Source organism: Furipterus horrens, unplaced genomic scaffold (assembly GCF_987537825.1).
Source record: "Furipterus horrens unplaced genomic scaffold, mFurHor1.1.pri manual_scaffold_4, whole genome shotgun sequence".
Classification (NCBI taxonomy): domain Eukaryota; kingdom Metazoa; phylum Chordata; class Mammalia; order Chiroptera; family Furipteridae; genus Furipterus; species Furipterus horrens.
The window spans coordinates 199,114,010-199,127,158 of record NW_028327174.1 but is presented as its reverse complement, the minus strand read 5'-3'; the positions used below and the strand labels follow the sequence as shown (position 1 = coordinate 199,127,158).

The 13,149-nt window shown below is 54.1% G+C and overlaps 1 protein-coding gene across 3 annotated transcripts in view; it reads right to left on the bottom strand.

The window, feature by feature from the left end:
* DNM1 (dynamin 1) overlaps positions 1 to 13,149 on the bottom strand; it is a 41,625-nt gene that overhangs the window by 15,571 nt on the left and 12,905 nt on the right. For 2 of the 3 annotated variants that reach the window (XM_090274803.1, XM_090274804.1), the window contains exons 1-8: positions 12,055 to 12,264; positions 11,465 to 11,563; positions 11,209 to 11,369; positions 9,942 to 10,084; positions 9,668 to 9,803; positions 9,425 to 9,492; positions 6,385 to 6,523; positions 1,455 to 1,541 (exon numbers count right to left, since the gene is read on the bottom strand). In XM_090274803.1, the coding sequence (XP_090130929.1) occupies positions 1,455 to 1,541; positions 6,385 to 6,523; positions 9,425 to 9,492; positions 9,668 to 9,803; positions 9,942 to 10,084; positions 11,209 to 11,369; positions 11,465 to 11,563; positions 12,055 to 12,226 (1,005 nt within the window). In that variant the 5' untranslated portion in view covers positions 12,227 to 12,264. Of the gene's footprint in view, positions 1 to 1,454; positions 1,542 to 6,384; positions 6,524 to 8,166; positions 8,306 to 9,424; positions 9,493 to 9,667; positions 9,804 to 9,941; positions 10,085 to 11,208; positions 11,370 to 11,464; positions 11,564 to 12,054; positions 12,265 to 12,605; positions 12,756 to 13,070; positions 13,145 to 13,149 lie in introns of those variants that run through there. The other variant, XM_090274805.1, reaches the window with a different exon arrangement.

The window sequence follows — 13,149 nt, the reverse complement described above, 5'->3', positions numbered from 1 at the left end:
ACTGGAGCCCGGTAGCCAGAGCGGGGCTTGGACAGAAGGATGATGGATGGACGAGGAAAGAGGACTGGTCTGTGAGGAGGGCCCGGTCATCGGCACGCCACCCAGTGCAGAGACCGCATTCAGCAGTACGCTTGAGATTGAATGAATGAGTGAATGAATGAAGTTTTGATCAGTGACTACATGAACGGAAGAGGCGTGCCTATGACAGGTGTAGGTGACCCAGAGAAGCAGCAAATACAGAGAGAGAGACATCCATACAGAGATGACCAGAAGATAGACTGCTAGGAAGTTGAGAAGCAGATGGAGGGGATGGAAAATGGTGCAGCTGCCTTGGACATCGGTATGGTGGTTATTCAAAAAATTACCATGAAGTCCTGGCCAGTGTGGCTCAGTGAGAGCACCATCCCATTGACTGAAAGGTTGCAGGTTCGATTCCAGATCAGGGCACATGCCTGTGTTTCAGGTTCAGTCCCCAGTTGGGGTGTGTGTGAGAGGCAGCTGATCAATGTTTCTCTCTCACATTGATGTTCCTCTCCCTCCCCCCTCTCTAAAATCAATTATTAAAAATTACCACACACAGAATTACATAGAATTACCAGATGATCCAGCAGTTCCATTTCTAGGTATATACCCATAAAAACTGAAAGCAGGGTCTCAAGGAGACATTTGTACAACCAAGTTCACAGGAGAATTACCTACAATAGCCAAAAGGTGGAGACAACCCAAATGGATAAACAAAATGTATACGCATACATTGGAATGTTATTCAGCCATAAAAAGGAAATGCTGACACATGCCACAACGTGGGTGAACTTGAGAACTTTATGCTAAGTGAGCTAAGCCAGACCCAAAAGGGCAAATGTTGTATGCTATCACTTATATGAGGTCCCTAGAGTTGTCAAATGCATAGAAACAGAAAGTAGAATGGTAAGTCCCAGGAGTTAGGGGCGAGGGGAATGGGGAGTTAGTATGTAATGGGGACAGAATTTCATTTTGGGAAAGTGAAAAGTTTTGGAAATGGACGGTGGTGGTGATTGCAAAACAATGTGAATGTATTTAATATCACAGAACTGCACAGTAAATTTTAGGATATATATGTGTATGAATTTTCCCACAATAAAAGAGAGAGAGAGAGAGCCCTGGCTGATGTGGTTCAGTGGATTGAGTGTGGGTCTGTGAACTGAAAGGTCACTGGTTCGATTCCCAGTCAGGGCACAGGCCTGGGTTGTGGGCCAGGTCCCTGGTTGGGGTCCTGTGAGAGGCAACCACGCATGGATGTTTCTCTCCCTCTCTTTCTCCCCCCCCTCTAAAAATGTAAATAAAGTCTTTAAAAAGAGAGAGAAGCAGAGAATTGGTACGAGGACAGAAAGTAGAAGGGAGGCGGGAGGCTGACACAGAAGGAACAATATGGGAAGAAGGAAGAGAGCCCAGGGGAAGAGGGACCGTGCGCTCACCTGCTCCTTGGTGCGGCCCTCGCGCTCCCGGATGTGCGTGGTCACGATGCGCTCCATCTCCTCTCGCAGCCGGGGGTACTGCTGGAGCTGGGGAAGGACAGGAGGGGAGAGAGCCACGTACACAGGGGGCATGGGCAGGAAATGCCCCAACCCCCCGAGTCCAGGGTCCGGGCGCGTGGAGGTGGAGGCACACACATAATGCTGGGGGTGGGGGGCAGAGAGACCCGGGGTCCCAGGAAGCTGATGGCACCCAGCCATGGCCACCCCTTTCCTCCGAGAATGGGTTCCAAGTGGCAATTCAAGGGTCTTCCTGGTTCCAGGCCTTCTTCACTGTCCTATCTAGGCAACCAGGAGTGGGAGGTGGTTCTGCGGGCAGAAATGTCCCGGGAACCCACTTGCTCCTTGGCGTTGGCGCCATCTTGGTGGCAGCCATCTTGGAAACATACATTGCACTGAGGCCCTTGCTTGGTGGACCGCTAGGTCCCAACGCTCTCACTGACTCTCAGGGCTCCCCCGTGCTCAAAGGCTTGAAGGGACAGTCAGCTGGGGGGTCAGGCAGGGAATTCCTATCCAGGAAGGATCTGGGGAGGGTGGGGCCCAAGGTGCCAATTGGCCTCCTGAACCAGGCTGGGGACAGGCAGTGCTCCTTGCCAGAGCTGGGAGGCAGGGGAAACCAGCCGTCACACAAATGACATGCAGGAGCCACAGACACAGGCAGGCAAGGGCACGGGCACGGGGGGCATGCAGAGTGGGGGTGCCAGCAGCATGAGCAGTACCCCGCGGGGGCCTGGCTGGGCCCCTGGCCCTCTCGGTAGAATCCACCCGGTTTTGCCCCTCTTTGCAGGCTCGGGACTGGCACCATCATCTCCAGCCATGACTGCCTGGCTCTGAGCTGGCCGGCCAGCCTGTCTCTACCCCACTCCTTTGGGGTTAGGAGCTCAGCAGCACCCACTTCCTCCCAGTTTTTTATCAACTGAGGCTGAAGGGAAAGTTGTTCCAAGCCTTCCCCCTCTGCCTGTGAACTCTGCCCTCCGCTCAGCTGGACTCTAGACAAAGCCCAGGTTGACTTATCCTCCTTCAAGTCACTGTTGGATGTCACTTCCCTCCAAAAGCCTGCCCTAACCACCCAAGAGCTAGACTGGGGGCCTCCCTGGTGCCCTGAAGGCAGGGGCAGGGCCAGGCGCAGCACCAGTGCTCAGAGAAGGCACGCTGAAGGGATGAGGGGATGAATGAAAGACGGATGTCTCTGCCCTCCTCGCCAAGGCACAGGGACCCGGGCTCCTGTGTCCTGACTTGTGAACCAGCAACCCCCCAGGGAGGGAGGCCCGCTGAGCTGCTGAGGGTGGGAGCCCACCCACAGGGACGCCCAGTCCTGCTGGCCTGCACTCCCACTCAGTGGCCCCACGGGACCCAGGTGGGGCAAAGCCAGAACTGCTCTTTGTCCCTGGGCCACGCCACTCAGGTGGATCCCCCCAGGTGGGAAGAGAGCTGGAGGCTAGCATGACTAGGTCACAGGTACTGATTCTGAGGGCAAAATGGAGGCCAAGGAGATGGGGTCGGGGCATCGGGAGAGGAAGGAGGATGGGGAAGGAAGCAGCGCCCTGGATGCCAGCCCAGGGAGCCAGTCGTGAGAGATGTCGCCTCCTCCCCCCACACCAGTCCATGGGGACCTGGGGGAGGGGCAGCCTGAGACCAGGGGCTTAAAAACAAATCCAGGAGAGGCCCGTTGGACCCTGCTGCCCCATGAGGCTCAAGGAGTAGTTCCCACTCCTTCTCGAAGGAAGTCCCCAGGTTGGAGTGGATATTCATGACTGAGTCACCACCACCAGAAGGCCGCCTCCGAGTGGTCCCAAGTGCTCCCTCGCAGGGTTGGGTTGCAGGGGAGGGGGAGGGGAGGGCAAGGAGGGAGGAGGAGGGAGCAATTTGCCAAAGAGCATGACCAGTTCTCCCAACTAACCGCCTGGATGTTACATTTGTCAAGTTTTCCACATGTCACACACGGTGGGGCAGCCTCCGCCCCTTTGAGAAGTTCTCTATTCCTTTTGAGCATCTTTTTCCATTCTGACGGCCTCTGAGCATTCCCAGAACTTTTAGCCAGTTTTTAAAATGGAACTTTCTCTCTCAGATCTTGGCTGAGCAGGGCAGTGAGCTGGAGCCCACCAGCTTGTGGCCAGGCGCAGGCCCTGGCGTCCTGTGGCTCTGGGTTCAAAGCCAGCCCCGGCCCTCTGACCCTCCTTAAAACAGTGGCTGGACCTCTCTGAGCCTGTTTCTCCGTGTGGAAAATGTGGTAGTAACGGCACCTCACCCTGAGGGTTGTTGAGAGGATGGAGCAGCACCCCACGTGCCTGACACTGAACTCCAGATTTGGTCCAGAGAGGAAAACTAATGCCAGAAGTCCTAGGAATATAATTAAACTTCACTATTTTTCAGACCTCTGGCAGGAGCTGGACATTTAAGAACACTTGAGGAGGGAAAAAAAAAAGAAAAGAAAAAAAAGACAAAGATAGGTGAATTTTGCCGAGTAAAGACAAAATAATTACTATCCATTAAATAAACCAAAAGACAAAAGTATTTAAAAAAATAATTTCAGAGCTTTCCTTTTTTAATTTTTTGTCGATCAATTTTTCCTGCTTACAAAAATCATACAGACTCACCATAAAAATTTTGAAAGGGATTACAATTTGTGCAGTAAAATGGAAAAATTCCTATGTTCTTGCCGCTCTTAAAGTAATAGTTAGCATTTGGGTGGCTATGTCTTCAGAACTTTATCGTTCCTATTTATCTTCCCCCTAAATATGACATTTTCCGAAACCTGCTTCTTTGTTTTTCACAGTACATTGTGGATGGAGATGTCAAAGGAAATGAACATGCCTTGCCCTTTAAGCAGCTGCAGGCAAACCTGGTTTTATCGCCCTTTGCAGATGTTGCGTTTTTCGCAGATTGAAGGTAAGACCCTCCACCAGCAAAAAGATTGGGACTCACTGAAGGCTCAGAGGAGGGTTAGCATTTTTTAGCAATCACGTATTTTTAGACAAATTGCTTTTTTTTAAAGGCAAGACGCTATTGCACACTTAACAGACTGCAGTATGGTGTAAACATGACGTTTATATGCACTGGGAAATCAAAAAAATTTGTTTGACTTGCTTTATTGTGACTTCTGTTACTGCAGAGGTCTGGAACTAAACCCATAATATCTCCAGGGTACAACTTATAGTCTTCAATTGTCTGTGTAATACTTTTTATAATCAGTCTCCTCTTGATGGACATATGGGTCATTTCCAAAATTGTACTATTTACAATGATTACAGCTTTCTTTTGGGAATTCAATTCAGCAAAGTGTCCTGTGGCTTTTAAATTTTTATATCTAGTACCTTATCCTAAGGAAATAATCCTAAAGAAAATTCTTTATACACAAAGATGTTCATTGCCTGGTTATTTGTAATATTGAAAAACTGGAGACAATTTAAATGTTCACCAATAGGAAAATGGTAAAGTAAACTGTGATAAGTCCATTGAATAGAATATTATGTACTCATTCCAAATGTTTATGTAGACTATGTAATAATACTCTAAAAATGCATATTAGTAATAACTGCGTATGGTGCCAGGTGGGTACTAGACGTATTGGAAGGATCATTTCATAAATTATATAAATGTCTAACCACTATGCTGTATACCTGAAGCTAATCTAAAGTAATATTGAATGCCATCTGTAGCTGACAAAAAAAGAAAAATTTAAGTCCATGTTATTAAGAGAAAAAGCAGGATGATAATAGATTCATAGTGTGATTATATAACAAAAGGAACAAACCTATGTATAGAAAAAAGATCTGGAGAAGTATAAACTGGTAAGAACTTTTTGCAAGGCAGTCTTGCCTAGTATTCAGGATGCAGTGGGGTCGTGACTCACATGTCACAATACTGTGGAATGGGGGAGTCCAGTCCAGCTCTTATTCCAGCTGGAACAGGCACTGAGCGGAAGCTAATTTGCTTAGTCTATCCCCACTTGACATATAAGTGGGCAAAAGGGAGACAGGATTGTGCAGGGGTGCACGGGACTAACTGTGTGTGAGCCACGAAAACTGTGATACTTATTTGAAACAGGAAGTTAAGGCAGATGTGCCCCCACCTCTCCGGCACAGGTGAGGCTGGGCTCTTCTCCAGAGATTTTGGTTCATCCTGTTTGGAGTAGGGGCAGCCTTTGAATTCTGAAAGGATCCCCCAGGCCACGGATGCTCACGCACTCCCCTAGGAAGAAGTGCTTCAGACAATCTGGCTAAAAATCCTCAAAATGCCCAAAAGTAGACAAGTAGGAAAAAGGCATCGAAAAGGTCACAGATAACTCAAAAAGAGGCTGACCCTACCAAATGCATAAGGATTAATGTAAAAACGAGTAAGCCAATGTGCTTTTAGGCAAACTGGTTTTCAGGGACTCGGGTAGCTCTCCCACCTCAGGAGGCCCTGAGCCCAGATATCTTCCCTCAGCCCCCCTAATCTAAAATCCACTCTTGCTTATCTTTACTGAGACTCAGTTTTGTCATCTGTAAAATGGGGACAATACTGCCACTTCTTAAAGTTGTTGAGGCAAGTCAGGCCACAAAGGCAAGCACTTAGCCTAGCGCCTGGCACACAGGAGCAGCGTGCTCCCCCTCATCCTTGTCACCAGGGTTACTGTTATCGGTGGAAGGGGCCACCGCACTGAGGATGCTTGGGTTGGAGCAAAGTCTTCTGGCAGAGATGGAGGCCTGAAGGGGCTGTGAGTGTAAGCAGACCCAGGGTTATAAACTGGCATGACACTTCGGGGCCAGGAATCACCTGACCAGCACGGGCGTCCACGTGGGCGGGTGAGAGGCTGCAGTTCTGCCCCCGGGAGGCGGTGGCCGTGAGGAAGGGACGGCCAGGCCCAGCCCCACCCGGGTGGCCGTCGTACCTTTTCACTACACTTTCTGATGGTGGACGTGAGCTCACTGACTACCATATCCACACACTTGATACTGGGCTCTTTGAGCTTCTGCACCTGCTTTTTCACTGTGGCTTCAAAAGCGAGGTCAGGTGTGAAGAGGCCCGTCCTGCACCCAGGGAGGAGGAGCGGACGGGAGGAGAAGCAGCCGCAGGTGGGTGGGCGGGTGGGGAGAAGGGGGGCGTGAAAGCCAGGCAGGGCCAGGGTCGGGGGTGGAGGATGGCACGGGCATGGGGGAAGAGAGACACCACACAGAGAGAGAGAGAACAGAAGACAACGTGAGCATGGGGCCCGGCCTCCCTACCACCACCCGGGGCTGGCACCTCCCAGGTGCTGCCAAGTACCCCCAGGTTCTGTGGGGGGGGGGGGGTGTGGGGGGGTGCTTCCGAAGGACCAACCCCCCTGCTCCGTACAAGGCCCCTTACTGAGTTCAGATCTTCTCGGCAGGGCTTGGCCCCTCGCTCCTCAGCTACGCTGATCCTGCCCTCTCTCTCTTTCCCAACGCCATCTTTGTCACGGCCTTGGGTCCTCCTAAGGGGCTGACCCAGGCCGGAACACCACCCACTCATTCTGTTCCATTCTAGGTCTCCCAGCTCCTCCTGCATCCACTTCACCCTGACTCCACAGCCCAGTGCAATTCCCTGCTTCCACCAGGGTGGCTGCATCCAGCTGCCCCGAGGGCGCACTGCGCGGCTGCAGGGGGCCCCAGTGCACGGGCTGCGTGCGGGTGACGCCTCCTGCAGCCGCGGTGCCGCTGCCTGACCTCTGCTCCCCAGCGCTCTGCTCTACTCCGGCCCTTCCCTTTCTCCTCAGGGGGCATCCTTGCCTTTCCTCCAACGGGGTCTGGAGGAACTCAGCTCCGAACGACAGAAGAGAGAGAAGAGGAAAGACAGAGAGAGTGGAGGTGGTGAGAGAGAGGGGCCAGGGCAGCAGTGGCGACAGGAAAGGAAGGGAGGCTGGGGGGTGGAGTCAAATGAGCACTGGACTTGGAGTCCAAAGCCTTGGCTTCCAGTAACAGCTCTGCCACCTTCTAGTTCACATGACCTTGGACAAGTCACTTGCCCTGAGCTTCAGTTTTCCTGCTGTGAAATGGGTGCCATCCTCCCTGCTCTGCCCTGCCCTGCCCTGCCCTCCTTGGGTGATTCCATGAGGCTTGGAGGACATAACAGATGGACGAGGGCTCTGTCCCTGGAAGGAGATGTGGGTGAAAGGGAAGGGGAATGTCCCAAGTGGGGGTCCTGGGGGAGGGAGGTGTGAGAGTGAGGAGGATGAAGGACAGTGGGGAGTCAGGGTACCTGTTAGACCTGGGTCTTCTGTACCTCTCTGGCTGTCCAGGCCCCTAGAGTAGCACCCAAGAAGGTCCTGTCCCTCACCCGTCTCCAGGGCCCAGGCCTCTCCCTGGAGCCCCGAAAGATGACCAACCTCTGAGGGCAGAGAGGGGGCTCAGGGACCCCTTAAGCCCTCTTCTTGCTGAGCTAGAGGAGCTCTTGGTGGGCTTTCTGGGTAAATAGCCACCACCATCCCTGTCTTACCAGCATCTAGACCTTTAGTGTCCTGGGCCTGGGGGCCAGGGGAGGGGGTTGAGGCCCCCTAGAGAGTCCCCCTGTCCTGATCTGCGATGGCCTGCCTCTCCCACCCCGCTGAGGTCTGTACATGCTACCGAGGAGACCGGGGGCGGGGGCGCAGGGAAGGAGCGCCTGTCAGCAGTGCAGGAGGGGGCAGAGGTGGGGGCTGGCCGGGCCGCCGGGTTACCTTCTTGGTGCACTGTCTAACGGTGCTGATTAGCTCCGAGATAACCATGTCCACACACTTGAGACACGGTTCTCGGATCTTCTTCACCTGCTTTTTCACAATGGTCTCAAAGGCCATGTCTGGGGTAAAGAGCCCCGTTCTGAACGCCCAGAGCGGGAGAAGGGCAATGTCACAGGCCAGCTCCTGCCAGGAGTGCCAGGCCAGGGCCTGCCCCATGCCCCTGAGCTCTGCCCTTGGGGTCATCCCACTACCCCTCTCTGGCCTTCAGTGTCCCCATCTGAAAAATGGGCAGGGATTCTAAGGAAGGACTTTCAGTTGTTGCTCTTCGGGACAAAACAAGGTCTGCTTATATCTGCCTTCATGTCTTGCTTTCTCTTAAGATTTTGTTCATACTAAAGGTTCTACGGCCAGAAATGGTTTGAAAACTGCTGAACTGGGTTCTCTTTAAGAGCCTTTCCAGGAGTAAAGCATTTTCTTTTAAGGCTAGGAGAGAGACTTTTCCTGCGCCCTGGCCAATGTAGTTATCAGTCTGTAAATTCCATGCCAAAGCTTGGACTCGAACCTGCATGAAAGCAAGGGCATTTTGGTTTTGTTCACTGCCTGGCCTGTGGCAGGTACTTTAAACGTCCTTGCTGAAAGAACACATGGTATAGATCTGGGTCCCTGAAGTGGGTCTAAGCTTATAAGGAACAATCTATTTCTCAGACCCCCTTCCTGTTCCACAGGCCTTGGGGTGGGCTAGAAGGTGAGAAATAGGTAGAATGGGCCCACTTAGGGACGCTGGGACTATGGAGGGTCTGGAGGGTCGAGAGGCCCCACCCCCTGGTAAAAGGACACAGACCAATACCTAGATGCTCTGCCCCATACCCTAGCCAGTGGTTGGGACAGCTTTGTGCAGCCACCTGGATAGAACTGGGGGAGCTGTCTCACCCTAGAGATGGGCAGGGAGCCCAGGCAGAGGGCGCTACCTGGCCACCTGTGTCCTGGGCTCTGCCCAGCTTGTCCAGCCCCCAGGCCCTGATCCCAGGGACAGCAAAGGAGAGCAGCAGGCTGCAGGGAAGGGGGTGGCTCAGGCCTCCCCTCCGCCTTCCCCAGCAGGAGCCTGTGCGAACTGAGCCAGAAAGTCGGGGTTGCAGGGACTGGGGACAAGGGCTCTCGGTCCTTCCTGAGAGAAGCTCACTTCTTCACTCCCTGCGTCTCTGCACTAGACCCCCTGCCTTCTGGGGTTGGCTCCCCCCGCCCTGGTCCCAATACATGCCTGATGCCATGGATATTCTTGATGGCATAGCTGATCTCCCTTCGGAGTTCCTTCTCGTCAAACTCCATCTATGCAAGAGAGTGAGAAACAGCTCAGTCAGGGCCTGCCCCACTCTCTGGGAGGTCATGATGGGGACCGCCACACTCCCAGGGCTGGGCACAGCGGCCAGGGTACACATGGGAGAGTCCTGGGGGTGCAGGTGCGTAGTCCTGAGCCCTCCTAGCCCCCAGAAGCCTGACCTACCTTGACCAGCTCAAAGGGGAAGCGCTCATGGAAGATGCGGTTGATGCGGGCTCCCCCCGACAGTTCATAGGTGTCAATCTGGTCCCCTGAGCCCTCAATGCGCTTCTCAAAGTCCACGGCGAACTGCTGGACCATCCTGGGGGGGGGGGGGAGAGTGGAGAGGGCTGAGGGGGTGCAGCAGCCCAGTGGAAGGGACCTGGGAGAGCTCCATGCCAAGAGGCCGGGCGCAGGCTCAGCTCAGGGCTGGGGAGTTGAGGGCTGGGGAGACCCTCACTGCAGCAGGGCCTTGGTCTTGCGTGCTGGGTCGTCAGGACGGAAGTTCTTGTATTCATCCACCTCCTTCTCGATGGACAGCAGCTGGCTCTGCAGCTTGTTCCGCAGCCCCGGCAGTGTGTCCCGGATGTGGTTCGTCAGTTGCTGGGGGTGGGAGCCAGATAAGGGTTAAGGCCACGGTCACAAATCACAAACCCCAAATGCCCACAGGGCCCGGCAGAGACCAGGACACCAGGGAGGCTGTGGACACGGTGGAGGTGGAGAGCTAAAGAGGGCAGCCACAGACAGCCCTGCCCACCAGAACAAAAGCTGCCTGAGGGCAGGGCCTGGCACACAGTAGGTCCTCACGGAGTTGTAGTAATTGAATTAGTGAGTGAATAACTCCATTTTCAAAGAAACCAGAAAACTAGACTTTTATTTGAAAGTACTTGCTTTAAAAAATTATTATTAATTTATTTTTAGAGAGGGGAAGGGAGGGAGAAAGAGAGGGAGAGAAACATCAATGTGTGGCTGCCTCTCGCATGTCCCCATCTGGGGACCTGGTCTGTAACCCAGACAAGTGCCCTGAAAGGGAATTGAACCAGCGACCCTTTGGTTTGCAGGTCGGTACTCAATCCACTGAGCCACACCAGCCAGGGCTGAAGTTGCCTGATTTTTGACTAATATGTTTAGACACCAGGAGGGCTGCACAAAATACACCAACCAGGGGCAGGGATGACTGGCAAGCTGCCCTCTTCTCAAGTCCTGGGGCTCACTCTGGCTAAGACCTCCCACACAGCATCTCCCTGAACCTCCACAACGGCCCGATGAAACAGGGCTTATCACAGTTATCACCATTTTACAGATGCAGAAATAGAGGCTCAGAGAGCTGGACACTGCCTCAGTGGGTGAGTGACAAAATTGGGATTGGAACACAGGTCTGTGGCCTGCAGACTACCAAATCCCGGTCCATGCCACATTGCGTACACCATTGCTGCCCCCATCTCCAGACCAGCCTCTCCCCACTTCACAAGGTACCAAGGTCTTCAGCCGAGCACATGCCAGTCCTGGCCTCCAAACCCAAGCCTTTGCAGTGCCACCCTCCATAGAAGATCTTGGTCTTCTCTCTATCCTGGGGGACTCCAGGGCTCCCCTCCCAGGCCCCTGACAGAGAAAGTTTCGTCAGCATAATGGGGATGCTAATCTCTGCTGGTCACTCCCACAAAACACACAAATGATTCTGTTCTCATGCTGGTTTCCCCAGGCCACATTCTGGCCTGAGCCCCTACCTGGTTGAGGACCTTCTGCAGGTAGGGTGTGCCCATGCGGTCAGCCAAGTGTCGGTAGGATGGGTGGGAGAGGAAGAACTTGCGTTCAGCAGCCAAGGCAGCTGTGATGTCCTTTTTGCCATCGATGTCCTTCTGGCTCCGGTTCACCACCCCAATGTAGCCTGTGGATGGGGTCAAGGTCAGGATCAACCCGTTGTGGGGACGGGGGTGGGGGTGGGGGAGGCGGTGAAGGGAGTAACAGGAGTGGCCTGGCTACCTCTGCGCAGGGGGAGCAGCTTGTTCTCCAGCACATCGCGGGCATCTGTGCCCTCATCCATCAGGTCCAACTTGGTGATGACCCCGATGGTGCGCTGACCTGGAGGGCGGCAATGAGGGGTTGTCTGCATCTGCACCTGCCCTCACACAGGAGGCCCCATGCATTCCTACTGCCACCCTGCTGTCCCTCTTTCACCCGCTGCCTGCCGCATTCATTCTCCAGAGCGGCCAGAATGATTTTAAATGTGTTTCTTTTCTGAAAGATTTTATTTATTTATTTTTAGAGAAAGGGGAAGGGAGAAAGGGGGGGGGGAATCATTGACGTGTGAGAGAAACATGGGATGGGTTTCTTCTTGCACATGCCCTAACTGGGGACGGGACCCACAACCCAGGCATGTACCCTGCCCGGAATCGAACGGATTACCTTTCGCTTTGCCGCACTACGCTCAACCAGCTGAGCCATGCCGGTCAGCGCCAAAATGATTTTTAAAGGCATAAACCGGATCTCACCCCCCCAGTGGCTCTCCCTTACACTGGGAATAGAAGATCCCCAGAGCCTTGTGCTGTCTCTGGCTGTGGGTGGGAACTTACCCTGAGGGTCCACCTCCTTGGCGATCTTTAGGGCATCGGAGTTGGCTAGGTCGGAGTTGGCCGGGGACACGGCCAGGATGAGGCAGTTCTCCTTGGTGACGAACTGCATAAGCATGTCCCGGATTTGGAACTCGATGTCTGGAGGTTGGTCTCCCACCGGGACCTTCGTCATTCCGGGCAGATCCACCAGGGTCAGGTTCAGCACTGCACGGGACGGTTGGAGGGCGGGCTCAAGGAGAGTGGCGTGGCCGTAAGAAGGGGGATTCAGAAGCAAGGCTTAGAGAGGATCCCCAAGGGAGCATGGCCGGAGGTGGGCGGGATTAGGGAAAGGTAAAGGGCTAAGGTGGTGGCTTGTTGAAGGCGTGGCCAGGAGAGGGCGGAGTCTCGTCGGGGTGGGGCTTGGGGTAGGATGCTCAGAGGACGGGTAGCTGTGGGGGCGGGACTCCGCTGGAGGGGCGGAGCCATAAAGGGGTGGGGCCAGTAAAATAGCCCTAAGGGGCGGGGCTGAACAAGGTGGCCCAGAGGCCCTGAACGCGGCCGGGTTTCCTCACCGTGTGGGGAGTAGACGCGGAGGTTGATGGGCACCGGCGAGATGCCTTTGTTGGTGCCTGTGACCCGGTCGGTCTCAGCCTCGATCTCCAGACGCACCTCCTCGAAGTCGGTGAATTTCTTCCCCTTGCAGTGCAGGAACTCGGCATATTCTGCTCCAAAAGCAAGGATTGAAGGTGTTGGAGAGAAGGGAGAGTAACCATCATAGCCCGTGTGGGACTCACCTGCGTCCCATCTGCCACCGGAGGAGAACCCCATCCCAAACACTGCCTTCTCCTCCTGCCCCACAACAATGCCACCCCTCCGTTATGCGTTTGAATCCTCACTGTCCAGATGCGGAATGAGGCCCAAAGAGGTGAAGCCCCGCCCAAAGTCACAGGCAAACCAGTTCAGCCGCCATGCTGGACCTCTCCTTGGGGATGGGGTGAGGGGCTGGAGAGGACAGCCTGGCTGAGGAGGGCCCGTACCTGTGGTAGCATTCACCAGCTGCAGGACCAGGGGGCGTCTGGTGACAATGCCAGATCCTCGGGGCAGGAAGTCTCTGCA